Source organism: Protopterus annectens, chromosome 13.part0 (genome assembly GCF_019279795.1).
Source record: "Protopterus annectens isolate FY-2018-M chromosome 13.part0, PAN1.0, whole genome shotgun sequence".
Taxonomy (NCBI): Eukaryota; Metazoa; Chordata; order Ceratodontiformes; family Protopteridae; genus Protopterus; species Protopterus annectens.
In genome coordinates this window covers 658,798,648-658,823,504 of record NC_056747.1, presented here as the reverse complement: position 1 = coordinate 658,823,504, position 24,857 = coordinate 658,798,648, and the positions used below count along the sequence as shown (strand labels likewise).

The 24,857-nt window shown below is 40.9% G+C and overlaps 1 protein-coding gene across 3 annotated transcripts in view; it reads left to right on the top strand.

The window, feature by feature from the left end:
* MYO1C (myosin IC) overlaps window positions 1-24,857 on the top strand; it is a 1,794,562-nt gene that overhangs the window by 1,316,500 nt on the left and 453,205 nt on the right. For all 3 annotated transcript variants that reach the window (XM_044054342.1, XM_044054344.1, XM_044054343.1), the window contains exon 10: window positions 21,640-21,759. In XM_044054342.1, coding sequence (XP_043910277.1) covers window positions 21,640-21,759 — 120 coding nt within the window. The remainder of the gene's footprint in view (window positions 1-21,639; window positions 21,760-24,857) is intronic.

The window sequence follows — 24,857 nt, the reverse complement described above, 5'->3', positions numbered from 1 at the left end:
ATGAATTGGCAGCCTATTCCAAAGGCACTGCAGTCTCTGGGAGACAAATCTGTCCCTCCAGCATGTCTTATTGAAGTCACAGGCCATATTTAGGTCCCTGGAACAGGTAACTCTAGCCCAGTTTGATTTACAGATGTGCAGCAAACTCGTTAGGTTTAGGTTGAAGATTCCTCTGTAAGCCAGGCATAAGTCTCCTCTAAGAAATCTGTGACGCTGAGTGTAGTGACATGGACTTTAGTCGGTGTGTGTAAGGCATGTGCTGGAGTCCCCATGATCATCTTTGTTAGAAATCTCTGAGGTCTCTCCAATTGCTGCAGGTGCATTGCACGGTACATGCCAATATTCAATTATGGGCCTGATTAGTGACAAGTATAGAGGAGTTATAACCTCCTTTGCTAATCAAGTGTGCTATGTAGAAAGCCTTCTTTATTACAGTAGACACATGGTGGTCAAAGTTAAGGTTGCAGTCTACTTTTGATCCCAGATCCCTTACCACTTTGTAGGTACATAGATGGTAGTGTTCATTTGATAGTGTGAAGGGACATTGCTTTTACTGAAGGGAATGATGATGCATTTCTTTGCATTTAGTTTGAGACTGTGGCTAAGACACCAGTCATTGATCTACGTAAGACCCTCCTGAAGTATAATGGCATAATTTGGGGATTCGATAATTGAACCATGTTTGCAGTTGTCCTCAAACTTGCTTAGCCACAGCCCCTTAATTTTGGCCTGAACTTCTGAGAAGTGTATACCAAACAGTAGGGGGCCCAACACTGACCCTTGTAGCACCCCACTGGTGACAGGTCTGCTAGTTGATGTGGAGTCACCCACTTTGATAGTGTGTGACCAGTTTTTGAGCCAGTTGGCAACCCATCTTACAACAAAGTGGTTTACATTCGACTTGGTAAGTTTATTGGTAATACCCGAGTGTGGGATTGTGTCAAAGGCCTTGACCAAGTTGAGGTATGCTGTGTGCACAGATTTGCACTTGTCAATGACCCTGGTCACATTTTCGAAAAAATCCACCAGGTTTAACAGATGGAATCTGCCCCTGATGAAGCCATATTGGGTTGGCTGCAGGGTTTGGAGGTTGCCTATGTCTTTATTTATGAACTCCATGGTGGTACGTTCCATGGTCTTACAAATGAGGCTGGTCAGATTTATTGATCTGCAATTCCCTGGGTCTGTTGCTAAGCCACCTTTCCGGAGGGGAATAACTGTTGTTTTCCATTCCACAGAAACATAGCCTGTGGTTAGGCTGTGATTGAACAGTGTACTTAATGGTGGTGCTAGTTCATGTTTTAGTTTATTTATTTATTTATTTATTTATTTCAGTTTGTTAACCGGGAAAGTCCATTGGGCCAAGGTAGCCCGTTTTTAATGGAGGCCCGAGGAGAAAATCTCCAGACAGAAAATCAATATACAATATATTAGCACAGCATATGAGAACAACAGTTTAACATTCAATATACAGCAAGGCAAGATTTTACATATCTTGAAATATATGAGCTGAGTCAATCACTTATAAGATATTAGCAAAAACAATAAATTTATGTTCATTTAATGCACTACATGTATTTAGGCAAAGGAATTTTAGAGAGATGAATTGAAGCAGTGGAAGAGATTAGAGTAGAATAGAATAGGGAATAGGTATCAGGAATCAGGTAGGATGGTTACAGGAGCACTCCCAGAGGGAGTAGAGGTGATAGTGGAGTAGGGTTTTAGAGGATGGCAGGTTAGGGGTAGTTCTAATGTAAGACGGAAGAGAGTTCCATAATCTGGCAAGGGAGAATGATAGTAGAAGTTGCCCTGGTGCGTGTAAAGGCTTGTAAAGTTCTAAGAGGTTCTGATTTGTGGATCTAAGTGTTGTATGTGACTGGTGAAGTTTTAGGGAAGAGGAGAGTGATGGACAGTTAGAAGGTTTGAAAATTAGCTTGTGTGCTGTAGTTAATTGAATGAAATTTAGGTAGCTTGGGAGTTCCAACCAATTTAGAGCATGTAGGGAGTTGCAATGGTGAGTAGAGGATTTGGATCCTGTGGCAAACTTTGAAATTTTGTTATAACATGAGGAAAGTTTAGATTTTAGGGATGATTGGAGGTTAGAGAGTAGTGGAGCTCCATACAAAAGGGAGGGTAGGAGGTAGGTGGTAGATAGGAGTTGTCTAGAAGACAAAGAAAGGTAGCGCCTGTGTCGATAAAGCATACCAAGTTTTTGATGAGTCTTTTTAATATTGATTTGTAGGTGGATATCAAATTTTAGCTGGTCATCGATAAGAATGCCCAGAAGTTTTGTATGGGGAACTATTTCAATAGTTGTTTTGTTTAGGCTAAATATAGAGAAGGATGCTTTGTCAGCAGCAGTATGTCTAGAAGGGGTAAAGATCATTATTTTAGATTTGGAGGCATTTAGGGCTAGGTGATTGTCAAGCATCCAGGACTCAGTGGAGGAGAAGGCTTCTTGCGTAAGGTTTATTAGTAAAGGAAGAATTTTGGCTAAGCAGATGATAGTGGAGTCATCTGCGTATTGCACCAGTTTAGCATTGGGGATCTTTTGGTGGAAATCATTGATGAAAATGTTAAATAGTAAAGGACCCAAAATAGAGCCTTGGGGTACACCTGTTGGTGTGTGAAGGAAAGAGGAAGTGCAGTAATTCCATTTTACAGCTTGTTCCCTGGCTGAGAGATAGCTGGAGAACCATTTGATAGACGAAGAGGAGAGATTAAGATGGGAGAGTTTAGAAAGTAGAAGCACATGAGAGACAGTATCGAAAGCTTATGATAAGTCAAGGAGGAGCGTAGAAACTATGTTCCCAGAGTCACGAGCAGAGGTAATGATTTGGAGGAAGGAAAGAACGGCAGTGGTGGTGCTATGTCCTGGTATAAACCCGTGTTGTATAAACCCGTGTTGGGTAGGAGTTAGGAGTTGGTTGTCCAATAGGTAGGGTAATAGTTGGAGGTGAATACATTTTTCGAGTATCTTAGAGATAGGGGATAGGATAGCAATAGGGCGAAAGTTGGAGATTGAACAGTTTTGTACCTCCTTTATGGAGGGGGATGATGAAGGCTTTTTTTCCAGTGGTATGGTACATAGGACTCCTTGAATGGAGCGATTGATTAGGATGCTGATTGGAAGGGCAATGCCATCGGCAGCTAGTTGTAGAAATTTGGATGGAATGTCATCTGGGGCATTAGAGTATGGTTTTAACTTTTGTAGGAGCTTTTTTATAGTGTGGGTAAGGAATGGATTTGAGAGTAAAAGGGGAGGACTTAGGGTTCATGGATGTTAAGTTTTTGTTATCAGTTAAGTTGGGGGGGTTGTTAGGGAAAGAAGAGGTACATTTGCCTATGGAGTCAATGAAAAAGGAGTTAAATTGGGTAGCTAGGTGGAGGTCTGGTGTGTCTGGGTCAGGGCAAGGGTTCTCTTTTTTGCCTGGGGATATTATTGATGAAATAGTATTCCAAAATTTTCTGGGGTTGCTTTTTATGATTATTTTGAAGTTTAAGGTAGTAGGATTTACGGTCAGTGGCTATTTGTTTTTTTACTTGATTTCGCAGTTGCTTGTATTTGGCAAGAGAGTTGGGAGTTTTACATTTTTGGTAGTATTTCCAAATTTTATCTCGGTGATACGCAAGTAGTTTTGTGTCTTTAGTTAGCCAGGGGGCTGTTTTGGATCTGAGTCTTTTGGTTCTACTGAGGACGAAATGGTTAAGTATATCAGTGAAAATTCTACTGAAATGTGAGACAGCGGCATCTAAAGGGAGGGACTTTAGAGGGTTCCAATCTATCTGTTTTAAGGTATTGGAGAAAATTAAGGGGGGTTGAAGTTTTGCATGTTGCGGGTGGTAATGTGTCTGTGTTGAAAGAGGATGGTGGAGGGGGAATGGTATATGTAGGCAGGGAGATGGTCACTAAGGGAGTCTGCGAGAGTACCACTATCAGAAACTCAGTTTGCGTGGGAGACTAGTATCCAGTCAAGGATGCTACCTGTGGTGTAATCTTTATTTGGTCTAGTAGGGGTTTTGATTAGCTGTGTGAATTGTGCTTTGAGAAGGGGTAGATGAGTCAATGGAAGACCACGTTGACATCGCCTAGGATTATAGTCTCACTATTTATGTTGGAAATGAACCAGGCAAGAATATCTTCCAGTATAGGGATATTGTTACCAGGAAGAATGTACTGGGAGGCAATGCATAAAGTTTTATTGTTATTTACTTTGAGAAGGTCGAGGGTTAGCTCGGCGGTGTCAAATGTGTGGGTATGGGCTTAGTACAGGGTGTTACTGTTAAGGAGGAGGAGAAGATTAAGACTACTCCTCCACCTTTCTTTTGAGATCTGTCACTTCTTATAAGTTTATAGTTAGGGGGCATAATTTCGGTATCTTTTATGTGTGGTTTTAGCCAGGTTTCTGTGATAGAGACAATATCAGGTTTGTTATAAGAGATCCAGGCGTGAAAGGAAGGTATTTTATTACAAAGGCACCTGGCATTAAGTGTGGCTAGGAGAAGAGATTTGTGGTGCAGGGGAGAGCTATGTGAATGTGGTTTAGAGGTGGAGTTGTATGAAGGCCCTGGGTTTGGGTGTATATCTCCGGAACAGAGGAGGAGGGTGATAAATTTTGAGTAGAGTATGGATAAGTATCTATTTTCTAATGGGTCATAGGTGTAGATAATGGAACCTAATGAGGTGAGTTTGGTGGGTATGGGAAGTGGTTTACTAGGGGTCAGGAAGAGCTTCCTTTGAAATAGAAAAGATTCATTATGTTTGTAGAGGTGGGGGGAGGCTGGAGTTGTAAAGGGAAAGCCTTTTTTAATGTAAATCGCAGTTGTATGAAAGGGAGAGGGGAGCGCTGAAACTGTGGGAGAATAGTAAGGTAGAGTAAGCAGAAGAGGATTAGGCTTAGAAATAAGGGTATTAGAGCATTGGCAGATTTTGTTTGCATGGTGGGAGACAGAGTATGAGTTGAGTGAGAAGGATGTGTAGGATGAGAGATGGTTAATAAGTTTGAGAGGAGAGGATTAGAATGAAATGTGTGAGGGTGTATTCACAGGGATATAGAAGGGTGGAGTGGAGGGGGGAAAGGTAGTTGTAGTAGTGAGTGGATAAGGAGTAAGTGGGGGACAATATTTGGAGAGTATTTGGGATGCCGTCTGGTCCCATAGAGGCTGTGTTTTTTGCCCTAGACAAGGCTTTAATGACCTGCTCTTCAGATATGTAGGGTGGTGAGAAAGTTTGGGGCAATGTTTGTGATAAGTTTGGAGGAGATAAAGGAGTGAAATTTTCCCCATATCTGTCCACCAGAAAGTTTGCTATCTCTGTGGGATCAGTGTGTGAGATACTGTTAAGTCACTAGTTTGGCACATGCTTGGTTTCTGCCTTTTAGGCTGCTTATGTAGCTGTAAAAGGCTTTATGGTTATCCTTGGCTATTATTGCTAAGTTTTTCTCAAAGTTACCCTTGGAGGATTTGACATGTCTTATTTGCCTGCTGAGGGAGGGTACTTTTCCATTGTTGGGGCCTCGCCTACTTTTTCTTAGACAGCAACTTTCTGCATTTGTTGATACTGGATGTCTACCAGGGCGGCTTGTTTTTACTTGGTGCTCTGACTTTCACTCTCTCTCTGGAACAGCTGAGTCTATACACTTATACAAGTGACTGTACAGGGCTTTAGTGTAAGCTTTGGTGTAGTTACCACTTCCAGCTGGAGGTGGGTCTTGGAATGCATTTATACCTTCCCATAGGAGGGTATAGTTTGCCTTTTTGCAGTTTTTAGTCTGACTTCACCCTTTGTAAGTTCTGATGTTAGTGCCAGTTTGAAGGCGATTGATCTGTGGTCAGATTTAACTAATGAGGGTCCAACAGTTGCTGTGATGCATCTGTTTGACATATTAGTGAGGACCAGATCTAGTAAGTTTGTTCCTCTTGTTGGGGTTTAAACAATTTGTTCCAGGGCATTTGAGTTAACAAATTCATGGAACTTTTTCACTAGTGAGTTAGGGCTAGAGTAGGTTTCCAAGTTGATGGTGGGATAATTGAAGTCCTCTATGACCAGAGTGTTTGGCAGTATTTATATTGACTCCAGTTTGGTCAAGTAGGTCTTGTGCACATCATGATCCATGGAAGGGAATCTATAACTAGCTGGGGGGTCTTACCCACAGTAATCTGAACTTGGAGCAACTCCGTGGAGTTGTCCTGTCTAACTAGTCAGGAGGTGATTTTTATCTGTAATATAGATAGAAACACCATCTCCTTTAGTTCTCACATGTTCATTTTGCAGTGTGAAGGTGTGGAAGGCATTGTAGGCTTGCAAGGCCAGGAGTACTCTCTGAGGCCTTGAACCAGGTTTCTGTGGTTTCAGACCTCTACATCCTCCAGTGATAGGATTGCTTCCAGGGTGTGCAGTTTTTGGTTTAAGCTACTGGCATTTAGCAGCATAACCTTTATTTTGTTATAATTGACAATTTTCATGTCAGCAATTTAGTTTTTGAGACCTTGCCTAAAAAAAGGCACTATAGGGGAGGCAAGAGCCTTTACCAGCAGCTGAAAGTGAGTGGTGCTAGATGCAAATAGTCTCTGGCAAACCAGCAAGGTTTGTCATCCATGTCATCCCAGAATGATAGAAACTGGATCCCCTTTGAATGATGCCAAAATCTAAGCCAGTTATTGAAATCGACAATTTTTTGTTTGAGACATCATTCTGGGTGAGGGTAATATGGTGCTCAAAGCTAGGGACATACCTGCCTGGGACACAGCACTCAATCATCTCTGTATTCATATAGTCCAGTGAGGTACATCTCAGGTTGTTCACTCCAACGTGAGAAATTACAGAATCATAATGGTAGTTGTTGCTGAAAGACCTGAGTGCATGTATGATCTGACCAATCCTGGCACTGGACAGGCAGCTGACTGCGACTTTCTCCTTTCTAACCTGGTGAGTCGGACATCTGTATGTCTCATTATGGAGTCTCCAATGACAAGAAAATTTGGTGTATGAGTGTTACACCTTAAGGGCTTGGTAAGTGAAACACTGCTGTTGCTATCTGTCTTGGATGCTGTGAGAACTGTGTTGGTTGTAACAGTATTGTGTTTTGGAGGTCTCTGGTGTTTTCTGTAAGTTTTTTTTTATGTTGAGTAATGTGTTGAATGCATACTGTGTGTATGAGTATAGTGGTACTATGTGCATGAGTGGTGGTGGGTGAGTTGACAACATCTTCAGTGTTACTGTTTTGAGTGCTAGAGAGCAGGTTCAAGATTCTTGGTGTAGATGCATCTCTCGCACTCTGTACTATACTGAATTGTTAGTAGAGGGTTGTCTGTGTACATGAGGCAGTTGCTACACTGCCTCAGGAGACCCAAGTCAACAAGGCTGGCAGGAGAAACAGGGGTAGTCCAATTGTCCATAATGCTAGGTTTGAAGAACTGTTATCACATTTTTTTTTATATTTTTGAAAGGAACTTTTTCACCTATGGCAGACTTGAAGTAAAAAGAATGTTTTGTCTGTACCAAAAATACTCTAGTAAGCTCCACCTTCTTGGCCTGTCAGCATTTCTTCCTTTTGCTGTTTGTCAAGGCATTAGTCACAACATGGCTCTCACTTCAACACTAAGCTCATACAAGGAGTTATCTTTGCCTTTCCCTGTTTACCATGGCAAATATGAAATACAACAGTTAGCAGGGCCAAAGCTCACTCTCCTTTCCCTTAAAACTCTTCGCTTGTTCCTTTCTCTACCAGCTGCATTGTGATAAAGATGGCTGCTGCATACTGTAGCACTGTTAAATATTTCAAGAAAAATGTGTCATGATGCAGTGCTACCCATCTTAATTTCCCAAAATGGATAACTGTGTAGCTGATTTCTCAGCCTTAGGACTTCCATGATATGTGGATCAGAAACAGGGGGGGTGAGTAAGAGTGCAGTCCAGCAATACCCATGAGCTTTGAGGATCAGTGGTATTGTTACACTTCTAGAGTACCACTAAAATTAGAGAGACTACTAAATCAAGTATTTTTTTCAGTGACTTCCAGTCAGTTGAGTCCAGTTCATTAAATGGGTAGTGTTGAAGCTTTATTTGGGTGGCAAAGACCCTCTCCTTACCTCATGCAGATGGCATTGCGCCTGCACTCCTCAACTATCTTCGAGGTAATAGGACCTAAGAACAAGTTGTAAAAAGGGTTGTAGAGTGCATGTTTGATAAATTGTGTTAGACTGATCAGACACTGCTGAGAAATTACTTGTTCAGGGAGTAGCGGCCCATGTATTTTACAGTTTTAGCATTCTGTGCTCCAGATGCCAATTGTACAATTATTAGGTGCAGTTTCAGTTCCTTAAGTAATCTACTTAATACTTTAATTTTCACTGACACCCTGGCCTGGGGACTGCTTATACTTCCTTTTACTGACTCTGGCCCAAATGCAGTTGGTGATTATAGAAAAACACTGGACTGGCATGGAAGTGCAAATCCAGAATAGTGAGTGATGCTGTTACCCCAAGCTTCAGTATTTTTCATTATTGCTGGCAAACATATCTCTTAACAGTCCCCGATTTTTGTTAAAGTTTTTACTCTGTTCATCGTAATTTCTCCTAGATCTTGTGATTTTGGGAGAAAAGATGACAGATTGCACTTAGTAAATAATAACATTCATTAAAGTTGTAGACTTCTTTTACATCAGAAAATCAATATTTATTTGTTCACATTCTCTGATTTTTGTCAATTTTCCACGTTAATAGTCCTAATATCTTAGTGTCCCTTATTATTTCCAGAGTTGTCCCTGCTTCTGGAAGTAAGAGGCTGATATAACTATGGTGACAAAGGAGAGTTCTTATGGGTTGTAGTTTACCCTAAACTGAAACTACTGCATAAACTACTTCAGATGTACTCACTTGCCACACTTTTCTTTTTTAACTTATCAAATAATAGTATGTTGAGTGTCAATTTAAACTTTCAGGCTTATAAGAAGAAAACACTGAAAAAAGGAACCATTTTGGCGCTGGGTGATGTGGTTGTTTTTCTTAATGATATCTCTTTGCCATGAGCTTAGTAAGACGTATATGTGTACCTATTGGTGGCTAATAAAATAGGTAACTAGTTGTTTAACTGCATTATGTATTCCAACTACCCTAATAGCTGACATTACAGTAATGAAAGTGTTAGGTCTGCAAGATGCAAATCTGGTGTTATGAATCTACAGCATTCTGTGGTTACAGGTATAATTCTTTTGACATGAAGCAACTCAGCATGGAAAGAGGTGGATGAGGTTGTCACTGAACTGCACTCTGTTTGCTTATTTTCTGCTGGCCAATAAAATTTTAAAAATTAAGCAAGGATTTAAAAGTGGTGTTTCTGTTAGATTTCTTAAAATTGAGGTGGTCTGGGAGCTAGAGGTTCTGTACAACATTGTGCCCATTTTAACTGTGTTGTTATTATTGTCTGTACCAGAGAGAAGGCTTCCCATTTTATTCCAGTTTTAATCACATCATTAGATTGAAGCTGACTGAGATAAATCTAAGGGTAAAATCAGAGCTATAGTTAACAAAAATGCATTTTATGCTTAGTGTGTGCGACTTGCTATAGCATTCTTTGTGCTACACAAAAGCACTAGCATGGTCTAGTGTTCTCCTTTATTGCCATGCACTTTAAAGAGAAAGTGAAGATGCTGGTGTAATCTATAACCCTGACTACAGTATTAAATAGTATTGTCACAGTGGACACAGTTATTGATGTCCACTTCTTCAGTGCTTGTTATGCAGATTAGTAGGTGTGACAACTGTCTTTGGGTCATAATGGCCACCTGATCTAATTGTGAAGAGAACAAGCGAAATGGGAAGGAATTGACCAGTGTTTACTGTTGCCTCATAGCATTGAGGATTTAGCTGGACTGTTCTCTGGAAGTCCATGACGTGGTGTTTGTGCAGAGACTGACATAACGTTTAGTAGAATCCTAATATCAATGGTAGGCTTCGGTTTCTGTGACACTTCAATTGCCTACTCTTCTGGAATAGATCTGTCCGAAGTCTTCACTGTGACGAGGCATTTGAGAGCATATATCTTTACAAACTACCCCTGATGTTGGCTAAGTCTGTTATGCCTACAGGCAACACCTAAAATGTATCAAAATTCACTTTGCTAGCACTTTGCACTGTATTATGAAGTCTGGAAATGTACATTTTGCTGTCTGTCACTACCCTTACACTTCAGTACAAACTAGTTGTACCCAAGAGAGATTTCTGAAAAAAAATAAAAGATTAAGTGCCTAAAAGTAATTTCTAAAAAAAAAAAAAAAAAAAAAAAGATTAAATTGGTTACTCTTCTGCCCTTTTATTACCCCTCCTGGTTATACTTTATGGTCTATAAGCCACATAATGTTGTTACTAGATGTATTCAACTAAATGGAACCTAAGGCAATACCCAGAAAATATCAATATTCAGTTGGCCACTGACACTTGTAGCCAAAGAAAAGTAACCTGGAGTTATCAAAACTGTCTCCACTTTCTTGGTATAACTTGCATTGTTATCCATCAAAACATTTAGCACATTACAGTTCTCCACATCCATGCAACACTACTTTTCCCATTTAACTCATTGGAAGAGTACAGTATAAATTGCCGTTTCTCACAGTAAGTTGCTTTTATTCATTGTTGGTTTCAGCATTAGTGAATTCCTCAGAATGCATTGGAAATCAGAGGATAAGGCATTTCTCTCCCAAAGGGGAAGACAACTTTTATCATAAGCCAGTAAATAATTGTCTTGCTAAATTTAACATACAGCTGCCCTTTAAACTGATGGGGGTCCACTCCTTTTATAGTAGTAAAATCTTAGTTTTTATATATATATATTAATTAAAATATGTGCCTAACGGCCAACTGCCTTGAGTGTTCCTGGGTTTAATTCTTCATAAATTATTGTATGCTTTTATGGCCTGCTGCCACTAGCATTATAAGGGGAAAAACACTACCCTGTACGTACGTATGACTTAACTGTGCATTTTATTTGTACTGCCTTTCACCACTCTGTGTACATATTTATGACGCATGGGCACATTGCCTGATGTGCAGTCATGTTGCACTGTTCAGCTGATGGTAGCCCCACTCACTACATGTAGCTTGATAGTTGAAGGGAATAGTCATGGGGAGGATCTAGACATTGCTTTTTCTAGTCAGATTCAGTTTTCCAGTTTAGCTGGCTGATGCCATCCACCACTAACATTACCACTTCATTTTTATTCTTCCATTCCCTCCACAAACAATAACCCAGACACAGGCCGTCCTAAGATGCATCTTCACTTTTCAGCAACCAATGCTAAAATGTGGCAGTGGGTGTACAGCAAGACCAGCAAGCAGTTAATTCTGACTTTTTGTGACGTCATCGACTTTAGCACACCAGGCCTGACTGTTTGCAGCTGCTGCTTCAAGTTCTTGTAAATTCTCATTCACTACTTCAGTAATGCTGTTTATCCATTTTAGTCTGTAGTGCTCCCTTTTTTCTTTTATCTTTGATCTTTTCCTGCATCAGATCAGTGTGTTCTCTAAAGAAGACCACATTTGCATTATTTGGTCAGAATATTTGAGTTTTAGATTTGCTAATAGACCTTGCAGTGAATAGCATGGGTTTGTTTCCTTAACTAATAATGAATTTGATCTTTTAGTCCGTGGAATTCTCAAATTTTCCCGAATACCATAATTCAAAAGCATATTTTTTTTTCCTGTGCAAAGACTTGTAAGTACTGCATGCAGCACTTTGAGTATGCTCGAAAATCAAGAGAAAAAGATAACCTTGGTCAGCACTTCCCCTAGCATGAGACCTGAACATAACAGAGCTTAGGAGGATGCTTAACAAAACCTTGTTGATGACACCTTAAGCGCTGTTAAGATCAGGTTTCTCATTAAGGAATAACAGTGGAAAGTACTAGCCAGCAAATAACAGTGGCAGAAGGTAAAACAGCTTTTAAAAGCTACAAGTCCTTCACTGTGCCATACTTTCAAAGAGAAAACCTGTCAGAATGAAGCTTTTAAAAAGCAGTTTTACCTTCTGCTAGAAAACGTTGTTTCTACCTGCCATGTCTCTCAACTGTCCCTGATTTTGCCCCCGTCATTCTTAGTTTTATTATTTTCTGTAAATCATTGACTGTTTCATTCAATTAGTAATGCCAGACATTACAGGTTTATACTTATTGTTGAGAAAATGCATGTTGAAGCAAAACTTGTTCTATTAACTTTGTAAGTGAATTAGAACAAAGTTTACAAACTGTCCCTGATTTCAGTCCTTTGTCCTTTCATTTCTTCTGGATTGGTCCAAAATGATTTATTTTATTTTATATATTGACATTTGTTGACTGGGAGAGTCCACTGGGTCAGAAACCCATTTTCAGTGGAGGCCCGGGGAGAAAAGCTCCACAATGAGTAAAATAACAACATCAGACTACAGTAGATAGGTAGTTATACAATTTTAAAAAGAAAGACTTCAAACTATATAAAAATATAGACAATTATCACATCATAGCAAACTTTTTTTACAAATAACTGTATTCTTAAGCAAAGAACTTGAGAGGTATTCTGCTGGCTGTGTGGTACCACTCACTAAGTGCTTTACCAGCTTTCAAAGCTGAAAAACACTTTACACTTCTACACTTTCTTTTTTCTTTATCTGGTAGCACATGACAAATTATGTTTGGGTCTCCACTTGTAACCATCGATTGTCCTTGAAGTGAATGCTTTGTTCTTGAAATGAATTTCTTGGCATCTATGTCACAGTGATAAGCTGGTTATGATCAGAGACCCAATCGTAATCCTGTGTATCCAATTCTCATAGCCATATATTATTAGTGGGAAAACCATAGGTTTTCTGTATGTCCCTTTGTTGACATTGCAGTGCCTTTTCTCTTTAAAATCTTATCAAGATTTGCCATAACCTTCCTGTTAAGAAACCAGCGTCTTTTAATTTCATGACTGCAGTGACCATCTGCAGAGATTTTTGAGACCTGGAAAGTTGAACTGCCTTAACAACTTCCTTGTCTGTTTGCAAAGAATTGAATGTGCAAGATTACATAATCTGAAGAGTTTCATTCTTCCAGAAAAAAAGATATATCTTCTCCTAAATTAGATAAGGAAGATTTGCTTGGCTTTGCTAAACATTTATTTATAGTGTTTTAGTCTTTATATGCTGAATCCTTCCCTTATTAAAAACTAAAACAATAAGTGAGAAGGTCACTGAAAAACCAATCAATATAAACAAAATGAAAAGTCCAGTAAAGCTAGAACTTCCACTGAGTAAACTCCCAAACCTCTTGCATCAGAGGCACATGAGATGTATGCAAATGACCGAACATCAGGTGTGGGATATTTTTGCAGTGACCCTAATGATAATGGACATTGGCTGGGTATAACAGCCCTGTGTTTCTTATGCTTAGTCAAAACACTGTGCTTGTGCTGACGAGATCATGACAAGGCTGAAATATGCATGTCCACAGCTAGTGGTGTTTGGCTTTATTGGCCTGAAATTGTCCATTAAAATGAAACAATTCATGAGCATTCAGAATTGCCAATTAGCTGAAACACCTGATGTTCATAAGGGTCATCTGCATATATCCCATGTGCCTCTGATACAAGAGGTTTGGGGGGTTACTCAGTGGAAGTTCTAGCTTTGCTGGAGTTTTCATTTTGTTTTTACTGATTCCCTTATTATAAAGGAAAAAAATTCCTCTCTCAGATTCTGATCCTTTGTCTGGGAGACAAGATTTAAATTTAGACTGTGTTTCTCAAATTCCAACAACACAGTATGGCGAATCTGACCCTGAGGAATATTATTATTCAGACTCCCCTTCTGAAGAGTTTTTTCTATTTTTCTGATACTTTCGCCAGAATGAAGGACTTGTTTCAGTGTAAACAAAAAATACCACAATTCCAGCAAAGATATGGTTTGTTACAGGTGGAGTTTCCTCAGGTTGCAGCTGTTCCTCTTCTGTTGCTTTGTAGGATGCTGTCTTTGCAGCCAGTGTTTTCCTGACAGTCAACCACCTACTTACTGTTGGAAAATCTGGAAATTGTGTAACATGGCACAGTCCCACAATATCCATTTTTTCTAATGCCAGATCAAATCCTGCAGTAATTTCTCTGTCAAACTCCTTATGGCAGTTAGCCTTATTGCTTCTGACTAGCAGGGGAAAAAGCTTGATTGGTTCGAAGAACGTTTATTATTCCACTTCCACTTTAGATTCTGAATAGTGAATTGTCAGGCTCGTAAGACTAAGTTTGTGCAGGCTTGTTTTGGCAGTATGAGAAAGTTAATTGTTGATTTCCCTTCTTCAGAAATTAAGACATCTCTGAATTAATTGGTATCCTCAGTACCTTGGGTAACCAAACATTATCTAGATTCTTCTAGAATGTGCTAATGGCACTGCTAATGCTGTGTTTTGAGCAGCTGCCCACTGGTCAGTGATAAGATTTGCCTGGCTACTTAGAATTTCCTAGAGGATGTCAAAGCTGAAGTCTTGAATGCTCCCCTAAAGAGGTATTATTTGGTCCTTCCTCTGCTGAGGTCCTTAATATGTTGGGAGGATAGCTTAAAATTTATTTCAAGGAGTTACACAAATTTTCAACCCTCCTTGCCAAAATTTAATAGAAATGTTTTTGTAGTTCAGGTTTTCTGATTACTAACAATGAATTTGTATTTAATACTTATGCTACATGCTTTACTGATAATGTGATATGCCTTACTAATTGTGTAGCTTGCGATCATTTTTATATATGAAAGACTAACCAGAAACTTAAAGAACACATAAGCTCACACCTCTCGGGTATACGAAGAGTTGAGACTAATGCTTTATTCAAACATATTTTAATTAAAGGGAAGGATCATAAATTTAAATTCAGGGTTCTCCAGAGAGTATTCCCTGACCCACAAGGAGGTAGCTTAGTTAGTTACAAGACAGAAATGTTGGGAGTATAAATGGACCGGCTATTTCAGAGCAGATGTATTACTCAGGTCTTACTAGTCAGCATACTATTAAAAAGTTAGACATGATTGCATATAAATGTAAATAGAACATGTAAAATAAAAATAAAATAAAAGTTCAATCCTATGGGTATAGGAAATGAGATGTGAACATTAATCAATTATTAGTGTTGTTTTTTGGGCTGTATATTTATATAGTTATATTCTTAACTATTTTGTATGTTTGTGTATTTATATGTTTTGTTTAGGGAAATGTATTCATCTTGTTCATAATGAGATTAATTACATAAAATTTCCTATAGGCTAGCTAATTAACTTTTAATTATTTTTAATACATTTAAATGTTTATGATGCAGCTGCCATTACTGAAGCATTGAAAAAGAGCTTGTCTCGAAAGTTTTGCATTTGTCATTGTTGCTATTGTTGCTGTTTTGTTGTGTTTTAATAAATCCTTCATAGTACAGATGTTGTATTCCTGGGTTTCTTTTGCTTATTGCTAAGACTCTAGTTAGTAAATGATAGCAGTTGAAAGGAATGAGGAGTGTCTTGTCTAAATTGATTAAAAAAATCATAATTGTTAAGGACGTCCTTCTTTTGCAGTACATTTGTACTTGTATGAACATTGCTTCTGTAAAAAGTCCTTTGTATCCAGTTGCAGTACTTAAATACTCTGTTCTAAAGTACAGTGGATTCCTTATGTTTACATTTTGAATACCTATTATATTGAATCAAATTGCATTCAAGCTTTGATTCCCATAGTGGTTTTGTGTATGTTGTTGAGCAATTGAAGATGTTCTTCGTGTTTCACTGTTGCAGTCATCACATTTGGATTATCCTTGCCAGGGTAGCCCTCGGCCGGCCCGAACACCAGAGGCTTAGTATTTCTGTGTCAGTTGCTGTCGCTTGAAGACTGACGTCAGGTCATCAGTAGTATAAAGTAAGGCAGCCGACACCATTACATCAGTCTCGTGGAGCCCGAAGCAGAAGCAATTCGCACGAGTGCCGGTCGGCCACTACCTAGATTTCGTCTACCAAATTGAAGTTGAAGTCTTTTAAAGCTAAGTATCCCGTTGGGGAACCTTTTTTCTTGCACTAAGCAATGTCAGAAAAAGTTAATAATTGTCTCACCTGTGGAAAACAAATACCACACCAAGACTTCCATTCTTACTGCGTCACTTATTTAGGCCCAGACCACGATGTCCCTCATTGTCAACGCCATAACTATCCATCGTCGGGCCCTTATTGTAGCCAGATAGTTTCGCTTACAGTCCTCGTATTCCGATATGCCTTCGGTAAGCCATTCCGACAGTGGATCTCCTGAAAAAATGTAAAGATAAAGACAGAGACAGACTGCACATGCCCAAACCTACCGATGACGCTTCTGTTAAGCAAGTCGTCAGTTCTCTGGTACTCAGTGAGGCACTTTTGCAGCCCCTGATGCCCGCTTCTGTTGATTCTCAGGCCACCACCGAGACCATTTTGGAGTCTGGTATGCCGCAAAACTCTTCTTCAACTAAGGATGGGTCTTGAGCCACTGAGCAGACACCGGCTTCTGAGGAAGTCCTTCGCACTACCAAATCTTGACACAAACAAACGTCTTCTTTCGCGACTACCGTTCTTTCTAAAACTACCGAATTTCTTAGACCCAGGGTACGAACTACACCCAAGAAACCGACGACCCACTCTCTGGCACCTGCTACCTTTCCTCAGTCTCAAATGCTTAAAATGGCAGAAGCCATTATCATGCCAATCAGGGGAGGAACAGCTACCCCTTCCAAAAGGAAAAGAGATCTGTCCTCTGTAGTTTTGTCTGAACAAGAGTCAGATGAATCTGATGTATCTGAATATGAAGACATGCAACCCCTCTCCACTTATAAGGATTCTGATGCAGAGGATTCCATTCCTTCAGCCTCTCCCCCAGAGGATTTTTCCTTTGGGGAAACCCTGCATACCTTAAGGGAGCATTTTCAATGTGAGAGTCAGGACTACCCTCAGTCTAAAAAGAGACTCAGGGAAGTCCTAGATCTTCCACAGCACAGACTCTTAGCCATCCCCCAGTCCTGGATGTTGTGGAGGATGTTTTCCTTGAATCCAGCTTAATCCTGATGCCCTTCTACCTGCTCCCAGAAAACCAGACAGGTACTATAGTCCCTGACTCACACAAATATCTTTTTAAAAATCCTACAGCTGACACAGAGTTCATTTTTCAAGAGCCAAAAGGGATTAAAGCAACCTCATCTAAGAATCCCACCCCCTCAGACAGGAATTTACAAGCAGTGGACAGATGGGGTAAAAAAGTATACACCTCAGCTACTTTTGCTATCAGGGCACTAAATTGTCAGTTCCATATGCTTGAAACTTCAGCAACATACCTTGGAACTCCTTAAACAAAAAATGTCTTCCTTTCCTGCTTGGGCAGGATCTAAAGATTTACAAGATTTAATGCATTCTGCAAATCAAGTAACTAAACACACCTTGCACTGTAGTTTTGATGCCCTAGAAAGCTTCTTGCAGGGCAGCAGTCACTGGATCTGTCATTAGAAGGCATGCATGGCTTAAGGAACAGCCCCTGCCAGAGCATGTCAAATCTAAATTGGATGCCCCCTTGCACAAGGATAACTTATTTGGCACTAAGGCAGAAGAGGTCTTAAAAAATATGGAAGAAAAAGCAAAATCTATGCAAACAGTTAAGGATTTCTTGCAGGTCCAGCCCTCTAGGTTCAGCAGGCATTGTCCCTCCAAGCACTGGTCCTTTCCTGCTCCCAGTAAACTAGCCCAGCCAAGGTCCCTTGGAAGCAGACCCCAAGACAATAGACCCAGGGAATGAAGAAATCCAAGTAGTGGACTACCTCCACTTCAAAATTAGGGAGTTCTAAGCCACCCCCTTATGGTAAGAACTCACAGTAACTCTCCTCCTCCATCCCCTCCCTCTGCCCACTTTCACTTACCCCTAGGAGGAAACCTCTCCTTTCATTCAAGCACCTGGGCCACCATTAGCAAGGACCACTGGGTTCTGAACATCGTGTGTTAGGGATACAAATTTTCCTTCCACATTTTTCCAACCCCAAATGGCTTCCCAGATCTACCTCCAAATCAGTGGGCAGAGACGCAAAAGCAAATCCTTTCATTGCACTCTATGAGGCAATAGAGCACATTCTTGCAGAACAGATAGGCCAAGGTCTCTACTCCAGACTTTTTCTGGTGCCCAGAAAAGAGGGCACCTGGTGCCCCATCCTCTATCTGTCTATTATAAACACCTTCCTGGTGATCCCAAAATTCAAAATGCTCACCCTTCAGCAGCTGCTACCCATGCCCTCCAAAAACACTTGGCTAGCCACCCTAGATCTAAAAGAGGCCTACCTCCACATTCCCATCAGGAAATCATGCAGGAAATATCTTCGCTTCAGGGCAGGATCTCAGCACTTTCAGTTCTCTGCGCTTCCATTTGGCTTATCTACTGCTCCCAGAGTTTTCACAAAATGTCTGGCTCCAGCCATTGTGTTTTGCAGACAAAGAAATATTCAGATTTACCCATACTTAGACTACTGCCTTATTCAGGCAGACAGCCAGTAAAAGCTGCACAAGCACCTGGCCTTTGTAAAGACCCTACTAACCTCACTAGGGTACACAGTCAATGAAAAGAAATCCAAACAGGTGCTCACACAAAGGATAATATTCCTGGGAACAAGTCTGGACACAGTATCCCAGATGGCATACCTTACTCCAGAGAAACAAATTTTCTTGACAGCCTACTTCTCTCAACTAGCCATCAGGCCGCAGCTAACTGCAAGGAAGATCCTGCAAGCTCTGGGGTTCATGGCATCTTGCATACTACTCATTCCATATGCCAGACTGCATACAAGGAAACTTCAGTGGTACCTAAAGAACCTTTTGTGCCAACACTCTCGGGACATGGAGACTCTTCTACCTATAATTCATTGCCTCAGAAAATATTTTCTTTGGTGGGCAGCAGCATGCTCCCACAACAAGGGAATGCCTTTCTCCCCACCACCCAGGCACTCACCACAGACACATCAGACTATGCTTGGGGTGCCCACCTGGACGGCAGGTGCATGCAGGACCAATGGAGCCCACATCAAATCCCTCTGCTCATTGATCAAAAGGAGATGATGGCTGTGCAGTATGCCTTGATAGCTTTCAAGCCCTTTCTCTCGTCAGGGGCTCTCCTGATCAAAACAGACAACACCACTGTGATGTGGTACATCAACAAGCAGGGAGGGAGTCACTCATACCCTTTATGCAGGCAGGCCATGACCCTTTGGCACACAGCCTCTGCCATGCAACTATACCTATTAGCACAATTCCTACCAGGCTCTCTCAACTCTCTGGCAGACCAATTAAGCAGAAATCTTATGGACTCACACGAATGGCAACTCAAAAGAAGTACCTTCACCCTAATAACTCAGAAATGGGGAACCCCGAAGGTTGACCTCTTTACCTCCCACACCAACCATTAGCTCAGCAATTTCTACACCAGAGAGCATCACTACATGGCTTGGAAAGTGGATGCCCTGTCCTTTCCCTGGGTCATCTATCAGTCTATGCCTTTCCTCCCCTCCCTCTCATCCCCAGGGTACTGCTCAAAATAAGGGAGGAAAAACCAAGGACCATTCTCATAGCTCCAGACTGGCCCCGGCAACACTGGTACCCCTTGCTGTGCAGCCTCTCCCCGATCCCCCCCGGCATCTTCCTCAGATTCCAACCCTCCTGACCCACAGGCAAGGGGAATTCATGCATCCCCAATTGCAGACTCTCAGTTTGGCAGCTTGGCTTATTCCCTAACCCCGAACCAATCAGCCAGCCTCATTAAACAGGTTCTGGATGTTATCCGTGAGGCCAGACGTCCTAGCAGCAGGAAGTCTTATGCAGACAAATGGAAAAGGTTCTGCACCTGGATCCAGGCGAGGGGAGCCAATATGGCACAGCCCTCCCTCCCTCTCATCCTGGATTTCTTAGCTGACCTACTACACAGTGGCCTCTCTTTCTCCTCTGTAAAAATTCATGCCTCTGTCATTTCTGCTTTGTTCCCACTGAGCAGCCCCTTTTCTCACACCCTTTGATCAAACAGTTCCTAAAAGGGGCTTAGCAACATGAGGCCACCCAGAAGGGCACCAACACCAGCTTGGGACCTTAACTTTGTTTTGGAAAAGCTCGCCCTGCCCCCCCTTTTCAACCAGCTTCTTCTGCAGAGCTAAAATTTCTCTCCTGGAAAACAGCATTCCTTCTGGCCATCACTTCAGCCAGAAGAGTCTCTGAGCTGCAAGCACTCATGGCTGTGGAACCCTTCATCATTTTCCATGCAAATAGGGTATCCCTCAGAACTAACCCATCCTTGATGCCCAAAGTAGTTTCCATTGTGGCTGTTAACCAATCCATTCATTTGCCCACCTTTTTTCCCAATCTCCAGAACAAGGGGGAAAGGATTCTTCACTCTCTAGATGTGCACAGACAGCTCAGATTCTATCTTGACAGGACTAAATCCTTCAGAAAGTCTGATCAATTGCTGGTTAGCTTTGCTACAGGGGCAGAAGGCAAACACATCTCCAAACAAACATTTTCAAAATGGATAGCACACTGCATCCATTTCTGCTACAAACAGCATGGAATGCCTCCCCAAAGGGGGTCAGGGCACACCTCCACCAGAGCAGCCTCCACCTCTGCAGCCTTCCTCAGAGGAGTCCCCACCAGGGACATCATGGAACTGCCACCTGGACATCTGTTCACAGTTTTACCAAGCATTACCACCTGCCTCTCTTCTCCAAATCCAGGGCAGGGTTTGCCTCTGCAGTCTTGCAGGGCATCCTAGCCAGCCCCTAGTTGCAATGACTGCCTCCACCCTTTTCCTAAGCTTTGGGAATCAACCCAAATGTGATGACTGCAACAGTGAAACACGAAGAACATAGTACAATTACCATAAATGTAGATGTTCGAGTGTATTCACTGTTGCAGTCCTAGTTTCCCTCCCTCCACCCCCTTTTCTTCTCTTTCTCCTTTTATTACCATTCTAACTTATTGGTTCTCCTTAACTTATGAGGGGATTTTTAGTATTTATTTTCCACTGGTGGGATTTTCATCCAGCAGAACCTGGCCTCCTACTTGGGGGTTCCTGACAGGTTAGGGCAAGAAAAACTGATGTAATGGCGTTGTCTGCCTTATTTTATACTACTGACGACCTGACGTCAGTCTTCAAGTGACAGAAACCGACACAGAAATACTAATCCTCTGGTATTCGGGCCGGCCGAGGGCTACCCTGGTAGAGATAACCCAAATGTGATAACTGCAACAGTGAATACACTCGAATATCTACATTTATGATGTGTCCACAACTGTACTTTCCTGTATCTCAGTGTACATGCTGGTGCATACATGCATTGTGAACATGATAAAAGTAGCCAGGGGAAGAGATCAGAAGTTGCAAAGGAATATCTGTGTGCGTGTCTGTCTTCTCACAATGTAATGTGTAGCACCACAAGTTTCAAATCTGGCAACTATAGTCTGTGCTGTTGCCAGATGTCATTTTTCCCATAGCTGTTTTTACAGAAGCTGAACTGTGTTAGCTTTGACTTAAAGTGATAGCTTTCCTGTAAGTAATTGGAACACTACCAAATCCCTCACCCAGTTTTTTTCAAGTTTGCCTTAATTATTTTATCTGATGGCATTTTGTTTTCCTTTAGCTGATCAGCCCATTGAATTTGGATCAAGCAGCTTATGCCCGAGATGCACTTTCTAAGGCTGTGTATGGACGCACATTCACCTGGCTTGTTAACAAGATTAACGAATCTCTTGCTCTTCAGGTAAGTGATGTTTTGGCTTTGGCCTCCTCAAAGTAAATATTCCAAATGTTGAGAAAAAGAAGGTTCCAAGAAAAGCTTTCCACTGTGGGTACAAAAAAGTTCTTTTTAGTCAGAGGGCTCCATCTGCTGTTGAGGAATTGGAATTTCACCTCTTTAGAGTTGCACTTCATGTCATTCCAAAGTTGTTGTTGTTTTTCTTTCGTCTTTTCCCGGTTAGGGGTTGCCACAGCGGAACTCCGGTCCACTAATGATTGGCAGTTGATTTTTATGGTACCGAGGTGCCATCCTGATGCGAAACCTTCAACGAAGGCACGCCCATTCACGCATGTCTTTCGAACGCCACTTGACCGCGGGGAAGACATGCAGACTCCACACAGAAGGCGCTCCATTCAAGAATCGAATGGGAGAACCTCTTGCTGTGAGGCGACAACGCAGAAGAATAGTATAATAGTTTATGTACACAAATCTTGATTTAAATTTAAAAGTATGATAAACTGGGCTTTATTGGAATGAGATCTGATGTAACAGATTAATCTAATAACTGGGGCATTCCTGTAAGGAGATTCAAAAGATAGTATAGCATTTGTGTTGTCTTTAAACTTAGTTGGATTGATCATTTGCACACAAATCATTTTATTTACTATGTAGTAAAAGTGTTAGTCATCTTTAGTTTTAATTTTGAGATAATTTTAAATCTTTTGCTTCTAGCATTTCAGCTGTGGCAGAATGACATTTTTGGTGTGCTTCTTTGCTGCTTTCATCAGAGGTTTTTGTAATACTCTTCAAATCACATTTACAGAATTAATCCAGATTTTAAAATCAAGAATTATTTTTAATGGCATTGCTGTTAAACATTGGCACTTGGTGCCCATTTTCTGTAATAAGTAATTATTTCTAACAAACCTTGCTTCTTTCTTACTTTATATTTGTCCCTTGACCTCAAAAACTTGACTTTCTACCCCTCCAACACACACTTTCATAAGGATTACTCTTCCCAGAAACTGTGTTTTGTTAATTGCTTTTGCAAAGAGGGCTGGTGCCCCTATCCTCTCTACTTTCAACTTTAAATCGTGTGAGGTGTGTGTGTGTGTGTGTGTGTGTGTGTGTGTGTGTGTGTGTGATAAGAATGTACCCCCCCCTCCATTAATGGAAATTATCAAAAAGTACAGAACACAACCAAAATAGTGTTCAGTATTTATCTACATGTTAAAAAGTAGTTTTATTATAAAAACACTGTTTGCCAGCGTGATTATAAGCACAGTGCAGGAACATCATGCTTAAGTGGGAAGCATCATACTTACTATAGTGAAACTATTTTAATAAAATTAGCCGAGCTTTTGCAGTTCACTACCTTGAGTAACACGTAGTTATGTAAATCACTTGGTTACCTAGGACCCAGTGTATCACTCTTTCACCCAGAAGCACCACACATTCTCATACATCCCATAAGGCTGGCAGTTGTGTAGCTTCAAGTGTTTGCCTCCATTTCGCTATAGACTGCCTTTTTTCTGTTGCTACACTTGAAGACCACTAAAGCCTTATGCAGCATTCTTCCTTTTTGGTGGGATTCATAGCTTCTGTCTGTTTCAACTCTGCTTTATGCTGTTACAGAATTAGTGTGTGTAGAGTTTTTCAGCTCTTCCTCACAGCTAATTGTCAACTGCTACAGGACTTTTCGCCTGTACACTTAACGGCATCAGCTTATGCCTGATGGAGAGCTGTTTGTAGAATACTGATACCTCCTTGTTACATCTGTTCAGCATCCATTCAGTATAGGCCCCCCTTATTTTTTAACTTGCATAGGTAGCTTTTTCTTTAATGTGAAGTCTTTTTGTGTTTTAACAACTTTTTCAGTGACATGACTTTTGGTTCTCTGATTTGGTTCCTGGCTGGTTTGACTTCTGTATGGATTCTGCATGTCCTCCTTGTGCATACGTTGAAAAGGCACACTTGTAGATGAAATTAAAAAAAAAAAAGAAATGTGTTGGTCCCCTAACAGAAAAAAAAAAAATGCAACAACACTGGAATGAAGATGTGATGTAATGCTTTTAATTGGACCAGCATAGGTTTTGCAATTGCTCAGGCGTCCAAGCCGGTATGAGCCCTTTGTCAAGAGTTAATTTACTGATCTTGGTTAGAGTGGTTAAGTATCTACCTGTCCCTAGAAAGAAAAATGCATCATTTCTAATTGGCTAAAACAAAGACTTTAGCAGTCCACAGATTTAGGCTCATACAGTCTCACACACGCATTCACAGACTGTCATCTACGACAGCTAGAGACAGTTACAATCGTTGGAGACTGATGAGATGCAAATTTTTTTCCACTCTAACATTTTTCAAGTTTTTTTGTTTTAGCCAATCGGGAAAAAAATGAATTTCTAGGCACAAGTGGATATTTATGCATTGTATCTAACTTCAGTAACTTAACTCCAGATGAAGACTCATACTAGCTCCAAAGCCAAAGCTCGAGTAATTCATAACCCTGTGTTGGTCCAATAAAAGGTATCATATGTCTGCTTGTGTCTTTGTGTAGTAAGTGAATTGGCAATCCTCTAAATTTACCGTGTGTGTGTGTTTGTGTGTCTGTGTGTGTGTGTGTGTCTGCGTGTGTGTGTCTGTGTGTCTGCGTGTGTGTGGGTGTGTGTATGTGTGCGTCTGCGTGTGTATGTGTCTGTGTATGTGTGTGTGTGTGTCTGCGTGTGCACTGTGATTTCCTGGTGTCCCATCTAGGATCAGTGTTGTCCCTTAAATATTTAAGTATTAGGACAGGCTGCACTCTTGATCCTAACAAGGATGAAATAGGTATCAGAATGTAAAAAAATTTTCTTAAATTGATTGACCAATAGGATTAGTTACAAGCACTTTGCTTTAGTGGGCCTTGTAGAACAGTATATTCACATTCAGGCAGTTACAGGGGACTGCTTTTGAAAAAAACATAAGTTCATCACCTAAGTTGAGCAACCTCACATGTTCAAGAGCCGTTATCTGCTGTTCCTGCGGCATAGAGACAATGTCCATGCTGTATTGATGGCAGTCTAGTTTCAACAAGTAGCACTCATACTGGAAATTCAGATTGGAGGGATGGAATTTGGTGTATT